At 40.5% G+C, this 25408-nt stretch overlaps 1 protein-coding gene, 1 long non-coding RNA gene and 1 other non-coding gene across 3 annotated transcripts in view; 2 read left to right on the top strand and 1 right to left on the bottom strand.

Moving 5' to 3' along the window:
• Positions 1 to 25147, bottom strand: part of LOC141279376 (uncharacterized) — a 66894-nt gene extending 41747 nt beyond the window's left edge. The window contains exons 1-3 of the long non-coding RNA XR_012333503.1: positions 25024 to 25147; positions 20025 to 20141; positions 4778 to 4839 (exon numbers count right to left, since the gene is read on the bottom strand). This is a non-coding gene — a long non-coding RNA (uncharacterized lncRNA). The remainder of the gene's footprint in view (positions 1 to 4777; positions 4840 to 20024; positions 20142 to 25023) is intronic.
• LOC109547988 (flavin-containing monooxygenase 5-like) lies at positions 188 to 3607 on the top strand. Its single transcript, XM_073794038.1, has 3 exons — positions 188 to 400; positions 2337 to 2499; positions 3466 to 3607. Exons 1-3 carry the CDS (start codon positions 188 to 190, stop codon positions 3588 to 3590), a joined length of 501 nt encoding a protein of 166 aa, XP_073650139.1. The 3' UTR covers positions 3591 to 3607.
• A 40-nt stretch (positions 25148 to 25187) lies between the features above and the next one.
• On the top strand, positions 25188 to 25259 carry TRNAQ-CUG (transfer RNA glutamine (anticodon CUG)). The gene has a single exon. It is a non-coding gene; the product is annotated as a tRNA-Gln (tRNA).
• Positions 25260 to 25408: the final 149 nt, after the last annotated feature.

The following is a 25408-nucleotide window of genomic DNA, read 5'->3' as shown; positions in this document are numbered from 1 at the left end:
TGTTGGTCAAAAGCAAGACATGAAGACAACTTAGATTCAAGGGGAAGAGACTGCACGAGGGCACAAATACTGGGAGATGTGAAGAGTTGTGGGGAGGGGACTTTTTTTTAATTGGCATTTCCTTCAGAAAACTTTTTCAAATGTTTGTTGGCTGTTTATAAACCATGACCTTAATTCCCAAGTTGCTATGAATGCTTTTTATTTACTGCAGGAAGAACCTGAAGAAGGAACGGCCACTATTTACAAGTCAGTGGTCATCAACACTTCTAAGGAGATGATGTGCTTCAGTGACTATCCCGTCCCAGATCACTATCCTAACTTCATGCACAACTCCCAGGTCCTGGAGTATTTCAGGATGTATGCCAATGAATTTGACTTTCTAAAGTACATTCGATTTAAGGTAGGGAATTTCATGGGTATCTCTGTGTTTTGAGTTGTTTGTCAAGTAAGTGAATAACTGGTCTTATTTACCAGTGCTTAGATTGGTTTGATATGCTCATGTATCTATTCTATCCAAACTCCACTCTGTGTCTTCCCTGTGTCTCAAAATATTCATGGAAAGGTCCCTCTTCTATGTATTTTGACTGAAAATCCAGGAAGCCACCTTCATTTCATTGCCTTCATTCTATATCATTTGATTACAATAAAACAATGAGGGGAACTGACAGGCATGGGAACTTTAAAACCTTCTGTTTCCACAAAAGGGCTGCTTAGCCCTTTTATACTTTATGAAGTACTTTCCAGTGCATTATTTATGTGATCACAACAACCCAATGAAGTAGGTATTGAAAAGTTACAAGGAAGCAAATAAGTTAACTCTGGCATAGAGGGAGGAACATTGAATTGGGAAGCAAAAACTTGAGTTCTAGTCTTTGCTCTACCACTAATCAACTTGTGACTTCAGACAAGTAAGTTCCTCAACGTTGATGTATCTTAAGTTTATTTGTAAAACAAGATGCCTGTACTAGATCACTTCACTGGTTCCTTCCTGCTGTAAAGTCTTCTGTGATATTCCTATCATTCTAAACCATGACCATAAAAGAATCAATACTCTGACAGCTGGCAAAAAGCCCAAATCTTCTACCTTCTGAGCATTCTACTAAATCATGACTCTTTCTCTTTAACAACAAAATTAAAATGGCAGTATGCAGTGATGACTTCCAAAGTCAGTCATTTACAGCCTAGTGGTGCTTCTCTTCACTTCTTTAAATGCTTATTGAACAGGTTTGTTACCATACTAAGCACTGAAGACACAAAAACAAAAAATTAGTGATTTCACAGTCTAGTTATAGAGATAGAAAAATGAAGAGAAATTTCATTGTAAATATAATTATTAAAAATGAAGAGTTAGTGATAAATGCCACAGAAATCTATACATTGCAGCTCAGAGGAGGGTTGCTTAACCCATTAGGGCATGAGGCATCAGGCACCAGGAAGGTTTTCTTAGAGGAGATAATACCAAGCTAAATGTTGAAGGGTGAGTATCTCCAAATGAAGAAAGAATAAAAGGATGATCCAGGCAGAAGCACCAGCCTGTGTAAAAGTAAGAACATGATCGAGAGGAACAATAAATAGTATAGGATGGCTCGGGTATACAAGAGGGGTATCTCTATTAGTCAACCAAGACATTAGGGTCATAAACCCAGAAGCACATAGAACACATTCTTTATGTTTCCTTAAGCTGAGTAGAGTAACCCATATTTATTACTATTTTTTAAAGCTAAACATTGTGCCACTGACTATCCCATCTCACACCTTCTTTCTTTATAGTTACTTGTAAAATGGGCATTTATGGGAGTCAGAGAGGTTCATTTACATAAAATATGAGTCACTGAGATGTTTTTCTACTCTATTAGGAAAGGGAGCCCTCTAGCTCAGTCACAAGTTTAAGGCCAGACAGTGAGAACAGGACTTGCGGTAAGAAGGCATCAGAGGGTCTCAGGATGTCTGGGGGTATGGGGGAGGAATAGGCATTTCGTGCATGGAGTGTCTCAGAAGCACAAGAGAAGCCCAAACTTTATTCAAGTATCACATTGCCCTAGGGCATGGTCCACGAGAACTAGTAATTTGCACTTTTCTAGAAGCAGTGGAGAGTGCAACATTAGTCTGCCAACTCTGTTTTATTTAGCTTGCCTCATGGAAGTTTTCTCACTCTGACCACAGCCCCAAACAAAAAAGTTCTGATTTGTGGAGTATGAAAATCAAATACCCCTGCATGAGCCTGTTATGTGGTATCAGCCGTTTGTTTACCCTCTGCAAGGAGAGTCCTGTCAGGGAAGATGTCCACTATATGGGCTGTGGTTATAGTGCCCTGTGGCTACCCCTTTTCTTTTCAGACCACCGTGTGCAGTGTGAAGAAGCAGCCTGATTTCTCCACTTCAGGCCAATGGGAGGTGGTCACGGTATCTGAAGGGAAAAAGGAGGTGAATGTCTTCGATGGAGTTATGGTTTGCACTGGCCATCACACCAATGCTCACTTACCCTTGGAAAGCTTCCCTGGTAAGTAGCCTACAAGGAAGGAAGACACTTGAACTATGCCTGTGACCTGATCCCTAAAGAATGGGAGGAATGTGGTCTGAGTGATTCCTACCTTGGGATGAAATAAAGCTTATCCTAATTCTGCATATTCTTCTGAAAAGTGATGGGGTAACTTGTATTAACGCTATTTAGGAAGTAGAGATACCAGTAATTTGGGGGACTAGAGGGAAATTAGAAGGCTCTATATTTAGTTTTACAATAATTTTAGTTTTCCTAGGGATAATAAGAGTTGATCTGCATTAGATTGAATGAAGGCTTTTTTAGCAATTGAAGTAACAAACAGAAATATGAGGGGAAAAAACTACTCTATGCATACTCTAGAGTATGTAAAAACATATATACTCTCTTTGGAATGGAAGTAGGTATTTAGAGAAGATGAAAAGAGGGGGTGGGGGATGGGCAAAATAGGTGAAGGGGATTAAGAGATACAGACTACCAGTTATAAAATAAATCAGTCACAGGGTTGTAATATACAGCACAAGGAATATAGTCAAAAGACTAACATTGTAATAACTTTGTATGTTGCATAATCTATAAAAATATCAAGTTCCTATGCTGTACATCTGAAACTGCTATAATATTATAAGTCAACTACACTTCAATTTAAAAAAATAGAGGATGAAAAGGCAAAAGAGAATGGAGGTTTTCTGAAGCAGTTTGGATTTGTGAGTCCACGGGTCCAAAATACTACCAGATCCTGAATTAAGCAGACTACTTATGAAAAGGAAATCACAAGGTTCCACTTTGAGGTGATGGGAAAAGAAAACTGGCAAAAATATTCAGAAAGGCAACAGTGCACCTGAGTAAAAGGAGAACATACAGAGAATATATGCATAAACTCTACACACTGCAAAAAAAAAAATGAATGATTTAACAAATGATATCAGATAAACCATCACCCAGTATTTATTTTCCCTTCTCTTGCAGGAATTGAGAAGTTCAAAGTACAATACTTTCATAGTCGAGATTATAATAATTCACAGAGTTTCACCAGAAAGAGAGTCATTATAATTGGCATTGGGAATTCTGGAAGCGATCTGGCTGGAAATTGACCACACAGCCAAACAGGTTTTAATTAGTGAATTATTTACTTTGCTTCACCAAGGAAGCTGCAGGTGGACCCAGCAGAGTGTATGGATACCTGCACACAGCCCATCAGTGCCAATGGCAAATGCAGGGCTTGGTTTCACTGCCTCAGTTGGCAACATTTTGATTGATGATGTGATGGAGACAAGGTTACAAGTTAGATTCCCATTATTCACTTGGCCTCACACTAAGGAATTTGGTCATGACCACAAACTGTGCTCATAATCTCACTCAGCTGTCTCTTCAGAGTCTGCCTCTGGCTTTTAAGAAGACCAGGTGATTGCTGGGAGAGCTTGTTAGAATGCAGCATTCAGAGTGTGGATCACCTGTTGGCCAGTAGAAGTGATAATGCTCTTATCTGAAGGAAAGTGTACTCAGTCATTGAAAGCTTTTCACTCCTAGGATGGTGGGGGAATTGTCTTCTTTACTCCCCAAATGGAAAAAGAAGCAATCTAATCCTCTTAAAGACAACAATCCCACTACAGGGCATATACCGTGAGAAAACCATAGTTCAAAAAGAGTCATGTACCACAATGTTCATTGCAGCACTATTTACAATAGCCCGGACATGGAAGCAACCTAGGTGTCTATCGACAGATGAATGGATAAAGAAGATGTGGCACATATATACAATGGAATATTACTCACCATAAAGAGAAATGAAATTGAGTCATTTGTAGTGAGGTGGATGGACCTAGGGTCTGTCATACAGAGTGAAGTAAGTCAGAAAGAGAAAAACAAATACTATATGCTAACTCATATATATGGAATCTAAAAAAAAAAAATGGTACTAATGAACCTAGTTGCAGGGCAGGAATAAAGATGTAGACATAGAGGATGTTGATGAAACAGGGTGGGAGGGGGAAGCTGGGGCGAGGTGAGAGTAGCATCGACATATATACACTACCGAATGTAAAATAGTTAGCTAGTGGGAAGCAGCAGCATAGCACAGGGAGATCAGTTCAGTGCTTTGTGACCACCTAGAGGGGTGGGATAGGGAGGATGGGAGGGAGACTCAAGAGGGAGGAGATATGGGGACATACGTATGCATATGGCTGATTCACTTTGGTGTGCAACAGAAACTAACACGGTATTGTGAAGCAATTATACTCCAATAAAGATCTATTAAAAAAAGAAACAGGAGAAGACGTACCTGCTGCTGCTGTGTGTCTTCACCACCAGCAATGTCTCCCATCACGGAATGGACACGTCCTCCTGCAGAAATGTACAATCCAGTGGGCTACAGTGGTACACTTGGTTGAATGCAACCTTGAACAAACTGACTAGTTTAGTAAAAGAAATCTACCCAGGAGCTAGAAAGGGTACATAGATAAATTCTGTGATTCTTTTATGGCACTTAAAACATTCAGCTATCAAATAAGAAGACTGGCAGTACCATGTCTAGGAGAAAGAAGACTGATGATTCTGTAACCCTGCAGTCTAATGAGTTCCCTGTAGGAGATCACTGACATAACAATCACTCCTCTAAATGGCGCACTGCCTCCCTCTGGCTACATGATACCCTATTAAATTTTATTTACAGTTTCTTGAGGAAAAAAGAAGCAATATTAAATCTTCTTTAGTTTATATTTTTATGGATATATGTTTCCAAAATTGTATGAAGTTCCTAGAAATTTTTCGATGTCTTTGGTGTCCATGATATGTCTTGTTATAATGTAATTAGTCATAATTCCAGTTATTATCTTAAAATGTTATGTGACTGAAACAATCAAATTTCCTAGTCAATTGCATTAAAGTGAACTCTCATAAGGTCTTTAATCCTAAAAAAAAAAAAAAAAAGACAACATGGATATCAGTATGAAAAGCAACCACCACATTGTAGCACATACAAGCAGCTCTCTCCAGCCTTTGCATACAATTAGGTAACACAGAATAACATTCATTCTAAAGCAGTTTCGAATAACATTCACTCTAAAGCAGTTTCTATATCCTTGCGTTTTTTGGTTTGTATTATTTTTTGTATGATAGATTTTGAACTGGGAAGGAAGTATCTTCATTATAAATTCCTAGAAAAAGACATTATTAAAAAAAGACATTATTGATATATTTTGTTATTCATATATTTATTGAATCACAACTTTATTGGCAATACATAAATGCCTGGTTGTTCTTCAGTAACTTTAATTAAGCTGTGCTTCTCCACAAATTGTTTTTAAATTATTTTTAAAAATAGAAGCTTAATGCCACAACTTTGTTAAATGAACTTTACCCACAAACTCCATTCAGTATCACTTCCTCTCAGTCTATCCCCATTGATCACCACAAAACTGATTTCATATATTACTCCACAAATTAATTCAACAAGCATTTATTAGGAAATAGGTATATAAACAATAAAGGGTATGGGTGCTATGATAAAAGAATGTACAAGGTGCGTGGTGGGGACCGAAGGCATGAGCTTTCTTTAATACCATTGGCTTGTTAAATGGTCAGCTGTAGAGGAGCTGGGCCTTACAAGCACTGAGGAATTGTAAATTGCCAAAGAACAAGGCAGCAAGAGCGGGTGTAGGTAAGGTGGTGGTGTCTGAAAAAGCTTTGTGACGTATGTATTTTTGTCACTATTTTATACACAGAGAACTTTTTAATTAAAGCTCTGAGCATTTACATTACTCATAACTTATATGTTAAAAGTTATATAGAGTGCACAAAAAGCCATTGATTCCTAAGACCACGCAGGCTCTTTCAACGGTGACACGTAAAAGTGCTTAATTATGGTAGAGTTGAAGGTCACCATCGGTAAGAATATATGTATGAAGTACATGATTAGCCCTCTATAGACAGGTCACATTTTAACACGAAGTGTTAAGACAAAACACCATAAAACAATGTACTTATATAGCTTACAACCCGGGAAACTATCTCCAGAGAGTTTTATAATATAAAGTGATGCTTTTGCCAGGTAGTTGAATACCAAACTTTTTATCAGCTCTGAATGTGGACTTCAGCCAGCAGATAACAGAAAGACGGACCAGCTCCCTTTGTGCTATTTGCAATCTTCAGTTTTTCCCTTAAATATTCGATGAAACATTACTTAAGCACAGGTTTTGGAGTCAGTCAGACTTAGGTAGGAAATTCAGCTCTACCACTTAGTGCTATATGACCTCAGGCAAGTTATTCATCCTCTCCATTCTTCTCACCCATATAAAGGACATAACAATACCTACCTCAAGAGGTTGTTGTATTGATTAAATAAAAATATAGATAAAGGACCTAGTACAGCGATTTACAGGTTACAATTCTCAATAAAAGGAAGTGATGCTGATGATAGGTTGGTGACTAAAGGATGTATATGCTCTACCTCCCACCTTGGAGAAAACACATTTGGAAAGATAAAAAATAAGAATATATAATGTTAAATGTCAATATAAATAATTTTTTGTAATAATGTAAACAATGTCAAAGGCAAAATAAAGACTGAAGGTTTTGGATTAGTGATGTCCAGTTGCTTTCAGCTTTACTGTTCCATGATTTTAAATGAGTTGGACAGGTGACAAGTGCTAGAGAAGTTCAGAAGATGGAGAGAAAATTATCAGCCAGAACAGTCAGTGGTATCTTCATGGAGGAGGGAGACTTGATCTGGATCTGAAAAATTAATAGGCTTTGGAGAATTAAGCTTTTCAGGGAGGCATAATGACATTAAACAGAAATGCACTGGTAGTTCAGAGCAAGACATAGTCTTGATCAGTGACTACACCAATTTAATTGTAAGCTTAGTGTTTGACAAGAAAATGGCAGGAAATTTTAAAATATATATATTGCCAGGGAATAAAAAGCCAGACTAATGAGTCTGAACTTCATCTTGAAGAAACTGGGTTCCCATTCCTTCAGAGAAATGAGTCACAGAATGGCAAAAACAAACATTCTTTCCCCATGCCTCAGGTTTTCCTCAGCACCAGAAGAGGGGCTTGGATCTTCAATCATGTCGGAGACTATGGATATCCTTTTGATGTGTTGTTGACTTCTTGATTTCAATATTTTATGAAGATTTGTGGTCAATCATTAGCAAATATATTTTTGGAAAAAAAGATGAACCAAAGGTTTGATCATGAACTGTTTGGCCTGAAGCCTAAACACAGGTATGTTCCCAGGCTGGGAGGTGGGCAGTAACAGTCAACGCAAAGAATAAGGACTGTTCACATAGGCTAATAGTACAGTTACCTCTATGTTTACATTAAGCAAGTCCACAGAATCTGAGATTAGATTTCTACCTTTCCCCCACAGAAGTCCAATATCTACTGGTCTATAATTTTCAGGCTATAATTCTCCTTGGCATTAACCATTTTATCGTTCCCTGAGGTACCAGCTCCTTTTACATGATGCCCAATAGCAACAACAAAATGGTTCATTCATTCATCCAACAAACAACTGAGCATCTGTCATGAGCCAAGCATTATACTGGCGTGAGAATACTGAGACTAAAGACCTAATAGTAATACTAATAGTAATAATAACACACTGCCTTTTTGAGGACTTAATATAAGACAATCACGGTGCTAAATGAGTTACACGCATTATCTCATTTAATCCTCACAACAGCCCTATATGTTGGTACTATTTTGATCTCCATTTTGCAAATATAAAAATTGACACTTAGAGAACCTAATTTGCCCAAGATCACACAAGTAATAAATGACAGACTGGAGAAATTGTTATTTCCTTTAATACTCTAACAAGAAGACAGACAGGGCTTCCCTGGTGGCACAGTGGTTGCCAGTAGGCCTGCCGATGCAGGGGACACGGGTTCGTGTCCCGGTCTGGGAAGAACCCACATGCCGCGGAGGGGCTAGGCCTATGAGCCATGGCCACCGGGCCTGCACGTCCGGAGCCTGTGCACCGCAATGGGAGAGGCCAAAACAGTGAGAGGCCCGCGTACCGCAAAAAAAATAATAAATAAAATTAAAAGAAAATTTTAAAAAAAGAAGACAGAGAATAGAATATGATAAAGAAATGCATGGATTCCTATGAGAATTTCAAGGATAGGAGTCTTCACAGAGCCTACAAGGTAGACTGTGATAGCATTTCCAGAGGCTGATTTTAAATGCTGTTTTCTCTTTCAACTTTTATTTTATTTTATTCTTATTAAATTATGTATTTATTTTTGGCTGTGTTGGGTCTTCGTTGCTGCGCATGAGCTTTCTCTAGCTGCAGCGAGAGGGGGCTACGGTTCGTTTCGGTGCGCGGGCTTCTCGTTGCAGTGGCTTCTTCTTGCGGAGCACAGGTGTAGGCACGCAGGCTTTGGTAGTTGCAGCACGTGGGCTCAGTAGTTGTGGCTGGAGGGCTCCAGAGCACAGGCTCAGTAGCTGTGGCACACGGGCTTTGTTGCTCTGCGGCATGTGGGATCTTCCCGGGCTCGAACCCACATGCCCGTGTCCCTGCACCACCGTGGATGCCCAATGTTTAGATTTACTTCCTATAAAATAGTGAGTGCAATAAGCACCCATATACCCTTCACTTAGATTCACCTATTATTCAGTTTACTATATTTGCTTTCTCTCTCTCCCTCTCTCTGGAGATAGATAGATCCATACATATATAGCATCCATATATATATACATGTATTCATACATTTTGTTTTCTGAACCAGTCGAGAGTAAGTTGCAGCCAATAAGACACTTTACCCTACATTCTTTAGCATATATTGCCTAAGAAAAAGGGCATTGTTTACATAAACATAATATAATTATCACACTTAGTAAATTTAACATTGATAAAAATACCATTATCTAATATACTGCATAGTCAAATTTCCCAAATTGTTTCCATAATATTTGTAGCTTTTCTTTATTTTCGGCCATGCCGTGTGGCTTAAAGTGTGGAGTCCTAACCACTGGACTGCCACGGAATTCCCTGTGGCTTTTTAAATTTTAAATCCAGGATTCTGTCAGGTATTACACCATTGCATTTAGTTGTCATACCTCTTTAATCTCTCAATATGAAATAATTCTCTATTTTTTTGACATTGGATTTTCGTTTATTTGAGAATTGAAGCCATTTATTTTGCAAAAGTCTCTAAATTTGGACTTTCATAGCTGTTCTTCCTCTATTATATTTAGGTTAAACAGTTTTGGTGTGAATTCTCATATGTTAGGTTGTGCCTTCTTGGTGGATCACATCAGGAGCTGTATGATAGCAGCTTATTGCATATTAATGATGTAAAATTCGATCACTTGGATTAGGTGGTATCTACTAGGTTTCTTTACTGTAAAGATATATTTTCCTTTGAAATTAATCAGTGGGGTGATATTTTGAGACTGTGTCTGCCAACAAGCTTTCAGGCATTTATTTCACCCAATTATGCAAACTGTAGCATCCATAACTTTGGTGATCACAAAATATATTGAGGTTATATGGAATAATACAGCAAACCAGTAATACTGTTTAAACATATCTTGTTCCTAAGAAGAGGCCAGCTCTGTCTGAACATGATGGGCTGAGGATTCTCAGAGCTGTTAACACAGGATCCAAGGATTCACACTGCTTTTAGAAAGGTCCAAGATTCTGCACCTTATCCTATGCTATTTGTAGGAAATACTGTTTACCATGCCCAGAGGAGCTCAAGAGAGTTCATAAAAAAACATTTTGAAATAAATCCTAAAATCCTAGGCTGTGTGACCTTGGGCAAGCCACTTAACTTCTTCAGGCCTCAGTTTCCTCATCTATAAAACCTGGATAATGACAACTGTCCTGTTTCCTTCGTTGGGTTTGCGTGAGACTCAAATACGTTAATGTACGTAACGTCAATTTATAACTGTAAGTCACTGTACACATGCAATTTATTATACCTTTTGGAAATTGATGGTCCAAGCCTGGCTCTTGGGCCTTTGAAGCGGAAAAGAGACTCAACAGAATGCTGATAGTCCAGTTCTGTAGATTTCTTGATATATGGGTAGAAGCTACTAGACTGTGGACTTATCATATCACTGAGAGCATTATTAGGCCTTGAGAAACCATGCATGTACTCTTCAAATAAAACAATCCTTCCCTCACTTCTCCAACAGCTTCTCTTTCAATGCCATCCAGGGTCAAACTTTTACTCTGAGATCCTTACCTTTATCAAGCTGGTATACATTAGACCTTTCCCAAATTTCATGAATAAAGGGAGACTATTGGCATATTGATTAACCACCTCAATCAAAGTAGAATTTTACTTACATGGTAATGATCTCTCTCTCTCATGATCTCTCTCGTTTTTCCTTCTTTAGCATCTTTCACAGAGCTCTGAGTCAGCAACCAACCATAAATGATGATCTGCCAAATTGTATAATTTCTGGCTTGGTGAAGGTGAAAACAAATGTGAAGGAATTCACAGAGACAGTGGCCATATTTGAGGATGGCTTCAGGCAGGATGACATCGCTGCTGTTATCTTTGCTACAGGCTATAGCTTTGCCTTTCCGTTTGTTTGTTTTTTGTTTTGGTTGCATTGGGTTTCTGTTGCTGCGAAAGGGCCTTCTCTAGTTGCGATGAGTGGGGGCTACTCTTTGTAGCTGTACGCGGGCTTCTCATTGCGGTGGCTCCTCTTGCTGTGGAGCATGGGCTCTAGGTGCGTGGGTTTCAGTACCTGTGGCTCTTGGGCTCTAGAGCGCAGGCTCAGTAGTTGTGGTACACGGGGTTAGCGTCTCTGTGGCATGTGGGATCTTCCCAGACCAGGGATTGAACCCGTGTCCCCTGCACTGGCAGGCCGATTCTCAACTGCTGCGCCACCAGGGAAGCCCTGCCTTTACTTTTGTTGAAGATTCTGTCAAAGTAGTCAAAAACAAGATATCCCTGTATAAAAAGGTCTTCCCTCCTAACCTGAAAAGCCAACTCTTGCAATCATAGGCTTGATCCAGCCCTTGGGTGCCATGATGCCCGTTTCAGAGCTCCACGGACACTGGTCACTCAAGTATTTAAAGGTAAGTGACCATGCAAGATGACCACCTAATTTCTTAGTGGTTTGTTTAATTATGTTTATGTTCTTGCTTATAAATAGCTGAGACAGCATGTATAACTGTAACAGTGCCTGGCACAAAATTAGTGCTCAAAAATTAATTTTTGAGGGAATATAAAGTAGTAATTTATAACCATGGACATACAGCAGAATCTACTAGGATGTTTTCCCAAAAGGGGTGTGCTTTGCCTTATGCTGTTTATTTAATAAGTCTTGGGTGGGGCAGACATAAGAGCCCCACACTTGAGAAAATGATCCCCAGGTGATTCCAATGTGCACTCCAGTTTAAAATCCACGCATCTAGTTTTGAGACAACTAATATATATTTGTGAAGCAAAAGAATTTAATCTTCTTTCATTATAGTTAGAGAAAGTCAAATATAGAAGTGCTGTGATTTGATTTAAGCCAAAAATTAAGACCTGGTTAAAGACTAGTCCAGAATGTAGACAATTCAGCCATTCGAATTCTCACTTTCCTCTCTTTATATTCCCTCTTTCAGAAAGTTTTGGTTAGGAGAATGTGAGAAAAAATTTTGGGGTTTGAGATAGTAGGCTCAATATGAATCAAAAGAATGATGTGGCTTCCAAAATACTTAACTGTATCTGGCATTGTTAAAAAAACATAATGTCCTGGAATTTACAACTGTCCTTCCTTGAACTGGTCAGACCACACCCAAAGATATTTTAAAAGTGAAACTGGCATACATTAAAAGGAGAGAGACAAGAATGGTAAAGGGATTTGAAAATGTGCCATTTGAAGTACAACTAAAGGAGCTGGAGAGGTGTGGCTGGAGAGGATAAGATTTAGGGAAGATAGGGAAGTTCCCTTCAGGTATCTGAAGAGATGCCCCGAAGCAGAAGGTTTTATTTCCTTAGTATCTCTTCAAAGGGTTGAACTAGAAACAAGGAGTGAAACTTTGAGGGTTTGCACAATATCAGCTTAACATTAAAAATAAACTTTTGCCAGGCCAATAGGAAGTAGATTCAAGCCTCAGAATAGGGAGAAATCAGATGACTTTTAAGGTCCCTTCTAATAAAGAAGTTCTCTGATTCTATGATTGTTATAATAAAATTTGCTACCATTACTAATGTTTAATTAAAACCATTCAAAGTGCTTGTTGAAATTACAGCATCTTCTTCCCTAGTAAAGATCCTCATGGTAGCAGAGAAAAAATAAGCAATGGTGTTAGAGCTGATAGGTAAAAAACTTTACCAAATTTCCTCAAAATTCTTTCATTTCTTAATTCCTTTTAATTCTATCCAGTAGATCATGTACTCCTTGAGCACTGGACCAGCAATCCAATGCAAGTAAACCATTAAGTTGGCTTAATTCCAGTCATATAAATTGGATCTTTTAATTGGGTCAATTAAATAAGAGGAAAAAGTTGCATTAAAATAGGCCACAGCATCTTAGTACACTTAGAACAACTGAGACTCTTTTCCAGGACCAAATGAACCATTGAGAGGATTAAGAAAAATGAGTATTTGGAAGATTCTGCTTCATGGCCACAGGATTAGGGAATCTTAGGGGAAATACACAAAAAGCCCAGTTTCCTCTGCTAGCAAAGCTTATTGCTAATTCCTCCAGCTTTCTTCTAACACTTGGAAGGAAGGAATCATCAGAGAATCCCTATAACTTTATCAAACTTCCAATAGGAACCCTGAGTTTTTTGTTCTACCCATAGCCCTACTGACTGCCTACCAAATCCCTGCCTTTCTCATCTCTGAATTCTACCTTCACTGTGCCAATTTTAAGACCTTACTTAGAATCAGCTAGTTTCTCCCATTCTTTTACACCTGCCCAACTCAGCCTGTCCTCTTCCCTGGCCTGTCCTTTCCCTACCAAGCATCATTTCCCTTCTTCCTGTGTTCTCTAGAATTACTATTATCTTGTCAAGAAAATATTCCACCCTTTTATAGAACACTGAACCCACCTGCTTGCCTTGACAGAAATCTAGTTTTCTTTTGTCGCATTTGTAGCCCTCTCAAGAGCCCTTGCAAGTGTTCCACTTTCATTTAGTAACTTTCTTCCCTTGCAAACCTTGCAAGCCGTATGAAATGATACCAATTCTCTGGATCACAAGGAAGCATTATGTCATAGCATGGCATTCACGTTCCTCCAAAAATTGGATACAGGCTGCTTTTCAGGCCCACCTTTTGCAGGTCTTTACCATCCATCCTACAATCTTCTAGATGCACTGAATGACTCACCCACTATGCAGCAAACACAGCAGGTACTCTTATACCCTGTGCCTTTGCTTCTGGTGTTCTCTCTGCCTGGTATGCCTTCTCTTTACTCGTTATTTGTGTGGGAAAAGCCTGTTTATTTCCTCCCTCTCTTTGTAGTATATTGAAAGCTCTTTAAATAAAAGAATCATGTTTATTTGCCTTTGTCTTCCAAGACTAGACCAGTGCCTAGCACATGGGAGGTAGCTAATACATCTCTATTCAGTGACTACAAGTTTAGTTTTGAAGGTTTTCTAAACTCTACAGTAGAAAGTTCTTATCTGAGGATCTCATCTTATAGACTACCTTCTCAATTTCCAGTCATGGTAAAGGCTGGACTGGACTGAAAGAGCAGAATGGCAGCCACACCTCCTTTCTCTTGTAACATTATCTTTACATTAAACGTGCAGAGACTAGTCAGGATTACATAAATAAAATCTGTCTTAGGCCTGAGAGCCGACTGAAAGACTTAGTTACACAGAGTTATAATTCAGGCTCACTCCGTTTGAACCTTGTCTTGCAACCCTTAGGAAATCTCTGAACTTCAGTTCCACACTGTTCTTCAACAACATTCTTCAGTTAACATTTACTGACCTCTTAGTATAAGCCAGACCCTCTGCTAGGTGCTGGAGATACAAATATGACCAAACAGAAAATTCCTATCTTTACGGAACTCAGAGTCAAGCAAGGAAGACAGACAAGTAAACAGACATTTAATGTGTTCATTCATCCAGCAGGTATTTACTATATTCTAAACAAGGGTCCAATAACAATGTAGAGGAGCTGGCTATGGGAGCAGGAAGGAATAAGTACCCAATTCTCCCTACAAGTGCAAATACACTGTAAAGGAAAGTTAGAGTTTACTAAAAGGACAAGGACATTTTGACCATAACAGAGAAGAGAAGAATTTGTGATATTTATGCAAAGTTAGAGAAAAATGACTGAATAAACCAAGTCCTAAAAACTACAAGGAGTTCAGAATTCTGGAAAACAAAGTATTACAGGAATTAAAGAAAATGAAGCTGGAGATATTTATAGAGGCAAAGCCAAGAAAAATCCTTAGGTGCCATGCAAGAAGTTTACATTCAGTGTAGGCAATAGAGAACATTTGAAGGTTTTCAAGTGGGAGAGGGGGAGTCAGATCAGATCTGTAATTCAGAAGATGTGTTACAGGGGAGTGAAATGGGAAATAGGTCAGTTTCGAGCCTGTGAAAAAAGTCCAAGTAAGACATGATGAGGGCTTTAAACTAAGGTAAATGAATATGGGGAGACAAATTTGAATGAAATTTCACTGGTGAATTTGAAAGGATTTGGATGGAATGTAGGTTGGAGATGAAAGCGAGAAAAGAATCTGCTCAGGTGCTATGGCCATTGATTTAAACTGGTAATATAAGAGAAGGAGCTGGGCTTCCCTGGTGGCGCAGTGGTTGAGAGTCCGCCTGCCGATGCAGGGGACGCGGGTTCGTGCCCCGGTCCAGGAAGATCCCACATGCCGCGGAGCGGCTGGGCCCGTGAGCCAGGGCCGCAGAGCCTGCGTCCGAAGCCTGTGCTCCGCAACGGGAGAGGCCACAGCAGTGAGAGCTCCCCGTACCGCAAAAAAAAAAAAAAAAAGAGAAGGAGCAAGATAGGAAGGAGGATACTCTTAGTTTCAGGGCAGGAATAAAGATGTAGACATAGAGAATGGACTTGAGTACACCCGGTGGGAGGGGGAAGCTGGGGCGAAGTGAGAGTAACATTGACATATATACACTACCGAATGTTAAACAGATAGCTAGTGGGAAGCAGCAGCATACCACAGGGAGACCAGCTCCGCGCTTTGTGACCACCTAGAGGGATGGGATAGGGAGGATGGGAGGGAGGCTCAAGACGGAGGGGATATGGGGACATACTTATGCATATGGCTGATTACTTTTGTGTACAACAGAAACTAACACAGTATTGTGAAGCAATTATACTCCAATAAAGATCTATTAAAAATAAATAAATGGAAGTATCTTCTAAAAAAAAAAAGACATGTTCTCTGAACGAGGAAACAGTTCAACAAACAGTACCAATGAATTAATAAAGAATTGCACCACTGGATAACGTACACATTTTTATACATTCCTATCTATCTACCTATCTAATTTATAGTGATTTTTTGTTTGTTTGGTTGGGGTTTTTTTGATGAATTGGCTGCCTCTCACAGGCAGGAAATGGACCTCTTCCTCCATAATGTTTTTAGTTAAGAGAAGTAAAAGTTATGGTTGTACTATGAGAAATAATTTGCAAATCAACTCTCAAAATGCGTTTCATGAGCCTCTTAAGACCTGTGATTAACCTCGAATGAAGCATTTCAGTGATTTCTCATTGACTTATGAACATACATAGTAATTCCCAAGGCTAAAATGAAAAGAACACATGGCAAAGCACAGAAGGCTATTTCTTGAGTGTTGAATTTCTGAGTCTCATGTTTTAAGAGGGACACACCAGGATAGTTACTAGAGTGTGCCCAGAGAAGTGTAACCACGTGGCAGAGAATGTGAAACCTGTTATATGGGGGACTAGTACTATTAAGGCTTTAAGGCTGATAATGAGAAGACTTAAAGAAGTTATGACAGTTGTTCTCAAATGGTGCAAACGCTGTCATTTGTTAATACTAGACTCCTTGGCCCCAGAAGGCAGAGCTAAGTCCACTGGTGCCAGTTGCATGGAGCCAGGTTCTGGGGTCAATGAAAAGAATAATGTTCCAGCAAGTAGAGCAGCCAAACAATTAAATCATCTCCTCAGGTGATGAGATCCCCATCACCAGAGATATTTAAGGAGGAATGAGATAACCACTTGAGAGTACTTGTACAGAGGATTGTATTAGGTAAGATATATTCCCATTCTAAAATTACACGTTCCAGAATTTTGTGGAATAACACTTTAGAGTTGGGTGTGGCTAAAGTTTTCTACATGGCATAGTGCCTGTAAATCCGAGCATAAAGCTAATCATTTAAATTGAGAGTTGTCTATGTCAACTTAAATACTATTCTACCTTTGTCTAGCCATGTCCTTGGTGTTAAATTCCTGCTACTGGAACTGTTCATTGGTGCTTAAATTTATCTGTTAAGATTGGGTATTATGAGTTGCCCTTGACCTTACCCCTCACTCTCAGTAAATTAAAAATTTAGAAGGTAAGGCTTATCTTCCATGGAACTGTAGGCATACAACAGGACTGAGAGTTTACTTTTACTTCCTTCTCCCTGTGGTATAAAGCCTCTTTGTTAATAAGAGTACAAGTACAGGTGTGTTTCCCATATTCCTCCCGCCCTTTTACTTTGTACCTCATTTTCCATATACTTTTAAGGCCATTTATCATTTCCTCATGTCCAGATTTCATTTCCCAATTGAAAGACTATGTTAGGAAGGAGGCAGGTATTGGTTGGAAAGCAGATTAGGAGAAATATCTTCCAAAGACAAAGTAGAAAAGAGTAAGCTACTGAGGTTAATATTATATTCTGGTGGTGGTAGGGTAAGGTGATCAAGTGAAGGTGTAACCTCCTTGGTACAGACAACTAGCCTGTATTCCTTTGAATTTTCCATAGCATGGTAATTGTTAATAGGGTTAGTGTTCATACTGAGGTAATTTTAATTTTACACTTAAAATTTTGATTTTTCTCTTTAGGGATAAAGACATTGCCCTCACAAAATGAAATGATAAAAGAAATAGCTAAGGCTCGAGAGGATATGGCCAAAAGGTAAGAGTTCTCCTAGGAAGATAGGTGGTTATTTTTTCCCACTTCTTTCTTAATAACAGCAATGTTGTACTGTATTTATTGTCCTCGTGTCTGTTTAAGGATTTAGAGTATATTTTGAAGGAAAAGGAAATAATAGTTTGTGACAATAGAATAGAGAAATACCACCAAGTGGTTTGAATATGGATGGGAAAGGAGAGAAAAGCTTAAGAAAATTCTATGTTTAGGGCCTAAAAGAAAAGTCAAGTAGGAAAAAGCACATGGAGAGAAAACCAGGCATATTATTTTGGCAAGGATTACTTGAAGGGCTATTAGAGCTGCCAGAGAAAGGAAAGGCAGTGATGAATTAATGACAGGTAGAGATGGTTAAATTACGAATCAGTAGGTAGATTTACAAATCTGCAGAGGCCACTTTGCTGGCTGTCATGTGACAGCATACTCAGGTCACAGTGGCTTTTGGTATGAGTAATCTATAGAATCTGGGAAGGTGGTACCATCAGCCAGTATTTTAGTGCTTGGGTGGACACATTCAGCAATCTGAATTTCAGAACTTGTGCTTATTCACTTGGTGATCTTTATTTGAACAAAGTTGATGTTGATGAAGTTCCTAAATTTTTGTGGAAAAGTCAGAGGCACAATCATCCCACGCCCAAAGACGTGGTTTTCTTCAATTGATTATACCAGCATAACTCTCCCTTCTGCAAGGAGGAGAAAGACATTTTTTATTTAACCCTGATACCCCTTCTAGGTGCTCTCCTATTTTCCTCCTTCCTTTCACTGCCAAACTTCTACAATATATAATCTACATTATATATATTGACTTGTAATACTTTCCTCTTTGTTCTCAGCTTATCTATTTCTTCCACATCCTTCAAGGACTTACCAGAGCTCTATTTTAACTACCCTCTTCTACATTTTTATTTAGCAGTCAAAACCACATGATTTACCAAAAGTCTTACATTTTTCTCTGTTTCATATGCATCTATCTTATCTAGTCCAGTGGATTATAAGGCCCTTAAGGATAGAGACAGTGTCTTTCTTCTCTATTTTCTGCAGCTCCTAGCCCAATATTGAGCCAAAAGCAGATACTCAGAAAGCATTGATTGATTGACTGAATTCTTAATAGGCCAGGGTTTCCCTCTTCTCTGCTTCAGGTATGTGGACAGCGAACCACATAACATTCAGGGAAACTAATTCGAAGATGTCAGTTACGTAATAAATTAGGATTGATGATAACCAAATATAGGGGGTATTCTGCTTATAACAGTTCTTCTTATGTCAGACATTGTAGTTATGAAAAACAAAGCAAATAAAATGAAAACCAAGGACTCCAGTTGACGTCCAAGTGCTGCTGTTGATTCTGTTTTCTCACTCATAGAACTTTTGCTCTGTTCTTGTCTTTCCAAGAAGTAAACTAAGTGTTAGTTGTTGGGCACATTGAATTTCATGAAGAAAGCTACTGGATGTACCGGCCAAGTGTGTTCATAAATAAGCTACGGTGTAATACAGTTTGGGATTGCTGCCTATTGCTTAACCAAAGAATAAATTTGAACATCTGAAAGAACAACATTAGAAATTTTTATCTTTCCCAAGGTACAATAAATACAAGAACCAGAAATGTGAGAATGACAACTTCCTCTTAATCATATAACTATTTGTACAATTCCCTGCTATTTTGCCTAATTACACCTGTGGAAATGCTTTTTGAGTATTAGAAGGTCTTTTTCTTCCATAATCCTTGTGATGCTGGGGATTTATCCTCTATTAAAATGGACCTAGTATCTTTTAATCTGCAGACTATTCTGGTTCAAAAGTAAATTGAAAGCCGCTTCTTTTTCATTTCCTTCTTTTAACATATAAAATTTGGCTCTTTAGGCATGGAAGTTTTTTGAATTAACAGTCTTTTGATAATATAATTCCTAGTTATCACTAATAAGTACCCCAGTTTCCTCTTTAAATAAAAGGCATGTAATTCTAAGTTCACTGATGCTCTCATTTTACTTATAATATGAAAGGTTACCAAAAAAAAAATCATTGGTTAAATTCTAAACCAAGGTAATAGTAGGATGTGAATAGGAAAGTGAACTCTAAACAATTCAAGATACAAAGCCCTAGTTACGGATGAATGTGTATTAATATTCATCAATTTACAACATCTTGCTTCTGTAATTATATTGAGAGGTTATATCATTTTCCCAATTATATTATAGAAGAAAAAAAAATGCTTTCTTGTAGTGCCAGAAAGTAAGGAAGTGCTCAAAAAGCAAACTGATGAGGGTATGTCACAGGGACACAGGAACCAACTGAAAGTGGTTCCAAAGGCCAAAGCTGGAACAATTTGAACAACAATATAAATAACCTAGTATTGGTTATTTATTTATTGGTTATTACTATAATATAAAGTATAAAAAATACCCTTGAGTCCATACTGATATAAATAAGTGATAGAATAATAAGAGGGGTAGAATAGAGAAAACTCCCATACGGAAGAATTTCAAACAACTTACATAAATATTCTGCCCTTCAGGAGTTGGAGCATAACTCTCCATTCCTTAAGTGTAGGCTGCATAGAGTGACTTCCTTCCAAGGAGAATGTGTGAAATCTCGGCTTCTGTACCCCGGTGCTGAATAGAAATATGGAGAGAGAATTTCGGAGGAAAGAGAAACAGTAGCTTTATTTCTTTGCCAGGCAGAGGGAACACAGCAGGCTAGCGCCTCAAAAACTGTGCCCCACCCACCCCAACCCCACCTCCGGAGAGGATGGTGAGAAGTTTTATAGTAATTGTTCAAAAAGGGCGTGATCAGCTTGGGGACATTCTTCTGATGGGTTGGTGGTGAGATAAGTAGGAGTCAGCATCATCAACCTTCAGGTTGCAACTGGTGTGGGGTCTATGTGCTTGTGGGCAGCATACCATCGTTAATCCTTAACTTCTTCCACGTGGAGAGGGTTTCAAGTATGTGCAAAACAGCTCAATTATATCTTTGTGTGTATCTGTTGGATAGAAAACCAGGACCTTGCCCCAAGGCTTCACTATTGTTTCTCTTGACTGTTTCTCCCTGTTCTCACATACCCTCCCTTCCCTAATTAGCAACTGCTTGAATCTGCCCGTTGGAAGGTCATGGAGCCTGAATGAAGGCTATTTCCTGTAATCAAAGAAATGGGGGACACAGAAAGGCTTTGTGCCCAGGAGCCCCACAGGGCCCTGCTCAGTATCAAACCCAGCAGGCAACAGCAGCCACCAAGCAACAGTGATATATTTACACTGCACTTGGCTCAGATTACCTGAGAAAACAGAGTAGTTGTAAAATAGAACAGAGAAAAATCATAGGATTTAAGCTTTTCCAGGATGTCACTTAAGTCAATGAGTGTAAACTCACTTGAAGAAGTCTCTCAATAAGGGGTTGATTGTTGGCAAAAATAAATGGTAGGGGGCTTCCCTGGTGGCGCAGTGGTTGGGAGTCTGCCTGCCGATGCAGGGGGCACGGGTTCGTGCCCCGGTCCGGGAGGATACCGCGTGCTGCGGAGCGGCTGGGCCCGTGGGCCATGCCCGCTAGGTCTGCGCGTCTGGAGCCTGTGCTCCGCAGCGGCAGAGGCCACAGCAGTGAGAGGCCCGCGTACCGCAGTAAAATAAATAAATGGTAGGCACAGAAGCTATTCCGTGTGGCAAGAGTATGAAGAAAAAGAGTATTCTCATAAATGATTGGAAATATGAATTGGTAAAGCATCTTTTCAAGGAAATAGGGAAGGCATTAGCAAAATTAGATATGTATGTACAAGTATATTTCTAAACTGAGCAATTGCCTTTACAGGAATAGCTATTAGAGAAATACACAAGCAGTGATGGCAAATAGTTGGCCCTCAGTATCCATGGGTTGGTCATCCAAAAATTCAACAAACCATGGATTAAAATATTCAGAAAAAATTTTCCAGAAAGTTCCAAAAGCAAAACTTACATTTGTTTGGCATATTTGCTTTACCAAGTCCAAGCTCGCTCTGCTCGCCTCATGACAGGCCAATAAATCAGAGACAAGGTGTTGAGGCAAGGAATATGACTTTATTTGGAAAGCCCGCCGAATGAGAAAATGGCAGACTAGTGTCTCAAAATAACTATCTTATCGGGGTCTGGATGCCCATTTCTTTTATAGAATCAGAGAGGGAGAAGCTGTGAGGAAGTAAAAAGACCATCAGTCTTGCAAAACATCTGGAATGGCCAGCCTCAGGGAGGGGATGTGTTAATTTCTTCTTTCTTGCAGCCATTCACAGCTGGGTAGAGTTTCCTGAGTCAGGCCATTATGTATGATTATAATAACAAAAGCAACGAAAAGCAAAGGCTAAAGTCAAAGAAACAGATCCAACATGGAGTCAAAATTGGCTCTTCCCTGTTACATTTGCCTAGAATTTACATAGTATTAGGTGTTTAACTTAAGTAATTTAGAGATGATTTAAAGTATACAGGAAGATGTGCATAGGTTACATGCAAACACTACACCACTTTATATAACGAACTTGAGCATCTGCAGTATGAACGGGGGTCCTGGAACCAATCCCCGGAGTATACCAAGATATTACTGGATTAGATATAGACACGTAGATGTCCCCTGCAGTATTATGTGTATAAATAAACACTGGAGTTAATTTCATGTCCATCAACTGGAGAACATTTATTTATAATAATCCATTCATACCCTGAAAGGGTCTGCAGTTATTTAAAAGAATAAGGCAGATGATAAAAATGCTGAGAGTGATGGACTGATAAAAGCTAACATGTATTGAGTATTTACTATGTGCTAGGCACTGGGCTTAATGCTGTACCTGCACTTCTCATTTAAAACCTAGGACAACCCACGTAGGAAGAACTCCTATTTGTCCCATTTTTAAGTGAGAAATTGAGCTACAGAAAATTCCAGAAACTTTGTTAAAGTCACTCTGATACCCAGTCAGGTTTGCACCTACAGCTTAAAAGACCAGAGTGCTCTCTTTTCTTGTTCTCTGTTATAGGGATTTCACAGCCTGACTGATTTTTTCTCATGTTGGAAATAAACAATGTCAGATACAGAATATCAACTTCAGACAGGCTACCTCAGAATTTTGTCCAGTCACAGAGAAAAACAAGGTCACTGTGCAACCTACAAAATTTTAAACATCTTCCTCTTTTCATAAGGAAATGACTGTTACTTTCTTATTCCAATCATAGAATTGCCCATGCTAACAGTATTCAATATGGAGCAAACCCTGCTTCCTCCCATCTTCCCACAAATCACCCAACTAAAGCCCAAATCCTATAATAGGATTACACCTAACCACACCTTGAAACCACATCCCCTTAACAACAAGTTCCTCTGGGGAGTTTATTTTTAACCTATCAAAAATATTATTCCTTTTCTTGTCTGACACCTTTGTTCCTCTCAAGACTGAGAAGTATCAAAGAAAACGGGGCACTGAAATTGAGCAGGACCCTGTGGGTCTCTCCCATGTACAAAAGCCTTTCCATGTCCCCCATTTCTTGTTTGTAGGAAAAAGGTTTCAGCCTCCTCACGGAGTTCCCAAGCGCAGATTCAAATAGTTACTAATGAGAGGACTGAGGAAATGCAGAAACAAAGGAAAGGCTGTCAAGAAACAATAATGCAGCCACGGGGCAGGGTGCAGTTTCCTCCTCAAGGAATATACATAACTATCTGATACAGGTCTCTTGAGGTCTTCTACAGGAACTAGGGACCCACCCGGGTCGGGAGGATGGTAAATTCACAGTGGGTGCAAGGACCTGGACCCCAGATTGGTTGGAACCAGAGGCTGAGATTCCTAGAACACCACCCTGTCACCTCACCACCACCAAGTCAGAGGAAGGTCACACACTCTGCAGCCACCCCCGCACCCCAAATTTTGCCTATAAAAACTCTTCCCTGAAACTGATCTCTGAGAGGCAGCAGTGAGTGGGGGGTGTGAAGCAAGATCTTAATTCCCTGCCCAGGAATTGCACCTGGGTAGCCTGGATGAAAACTAGGAATCTTAGCCACCACGCCCCCTGGCTCTTGCCCCCAGTGAAAAATGAATTTCTCATGGAGGTAAAACTGTAGAAACAGGTACAAAGTTTATTATTAGAGACATAGCACAACAAGTGGGAGAGCACACAGAGAAACTGTTTAGTGAAGATAGAAGCAAGGCAGAGATGCCCACCCAGAGAGGAAGGGTGTGGGCGTGGACGTCCTCCCTAATGAGGAGGAGCCCAGTAAAGAGGCCGTTAAGTCATTTATATACTGCAGTTCTTCCAGGTCTTTGTTTACCTTTGGCCAATTATCTGGTTTCTTTTTCCACACCTGACCTGCCCTAGGACGCTCCCCAACACACGTGAGCAACTTTTTTTCCAAGACGGATTACAGCCCAGAGGCCTTAGCATTACCTGGCTTTAGCATCACATATTATGGGGTGGTGCCCCCTCCTTTTTGACCCCCCAAGGTGCAATGTTTCCCTTGCCCCAAGGATGGGAAATGGATGACCACTTGATCTTTTAATAGGGTTTAGTCCCACTCTGTCCCTGCCATAAAAGTATCCAGTGTCTGGTTATTTACCCTATTTCTGTTGCTGGGATTTTTTGTTTGTTTTTTTTTTTTTGTGGTACGCGGGCCTCTCACTGTTGTGGCCTCTCCCGCTGCGGAGCACAGGCTCCGGACGTGCAGGCTCAGCGGCCATGGCTCACGGGCCCAGCCGCTCCGCGGCATGTGGGATCTTCCCGGACCGGGGCACGAACCCGCGTCCCCTGCATCGGCAGGACTCTCAACCACTGCGCCACCAGGGAAGCCCTGTTGCTAGCTTTTATATTCAGGTACAGATCTCGAAATATAGACAGGAGTCAGGTCATAAATATGTATTCCTGGAGCCCGTTTGTCTCTTGCTTCAGTAAATGTAAACAGGGGACTGGTGGTGAATGTCGGGCCTGGAGCCCATCTTCTTCTCACCCCAGGAAGTGTGAACAGGAGGGCACTTTTAAACGTGTAGCCTGGAGCCCATCTATCTCCTGCCTCACAACCTATCAGGGAGTTTGTCTTTTGAGCAGGAGTCCCCTTTCTCCGTGCGTGGCCCTGCAATATACCTTCCTCCAGCATTTCCTTTTGTTTGGCCTCACCGCGCCTTCAGCAGAGGACCTTGTGTCACATAACCGGGCAGGCCATGAGCCGCCCTGGGCGCTTGCAGTGCGACGTGTGCGGCCGGATCCCCCGGCAAAGACCCCAGCACCCAGCGATTCTACCCTTGGACCTGGGGTCCCAGGGAGGGGACATCCCACGAAGTCCCAGGGGCTGTTCTGAGGGTCTTCAGAGCTCCCAGGGCAGCGGGAATAGGACACTTGGAAAGAAGAGGAAAGGAACCTTTTTTTTTTCCTCGCGGGAATTTTACCTCAGGGCAGAAAACTCTAGAAATGCCGGCAGAGCAGGTGGATTTGGGGGAGCCCTAAAAGCCCTTCCCTGTAGCTCACCCCGAATGGAGTTCATCTCATTCCACGACAAACTAACCTGAAGAGACGGCCGAGGGCAGGCGAGTCAGGCGTCTCCTGGCGTCGCGGAGGAAGCGGGCTCGGGGCGGAGTGACGAGAGCGCCCGGCGGGAGGCAGCTCCTGGGCTCTCGGGGCTGTGCGCAGCCAGGTTCAGTGGCGGGAGCAGCAGGATGCCTGGCAGCGGGTTCCATGGTGTAATGGTGAGCACTCTGGACTCTGAATCCAGCGATCCGAGTTCAAATCTCGGTGGGACCTTTCTCTTTAGGCAGCGCCCAGCCGTCTTTTACTCGGTCTCCTCCCGAAAGCGAACTCGCGCCTCAGAGGCGCGCTGCGTGGACGCGCTTTCCCGCCCTCGCGTCCTCCTCAGTCCTGCTCTCGGACCCGACCGTCTGGGTCACGAGAAG

This window comes from Tursiops truncatus, chromosome 1, assembly GCF_011762595.2.
Source record: "Tursiops truncatus isolate mTurTru1 chromosome 1, mTurTru1.mat.Y, whole genome shotgun sequence".
NCBI lineage: Eukaryota > Metazoa > Chordata > Mammalia > Artiodactyla > Delphinidae > Tursiops > Tursiops truncatus.
Note: the sequence above shows the minus strand (reverse complement) of the source record. Positions and strands in the feature narration are given on the sequence as shown.

Coding starts and splice junctions, on each gene's coding strand:
- LOC109547988 (XM_073794038.1), top strand. CDS start 188: ATGAATGCTTTTTATTTACTGCAGGAAGAACCTGAAGAAGGAACGGCC. Junction 401..2,336: donor TAAAGTACATTCGATTTAAG/GTAGGGAATTTC, acceptor TTTTCTTTTCAG/ACCACCGTGTGCAGTGTGAA. Junction 2,500..3,465: donor ACCCTTGGAAAGCTTCCCTG/GTAAGTAGCCTA, acceptor CTTCTCTTGCAG/GAATTGAGAAGTTCAAAGTA.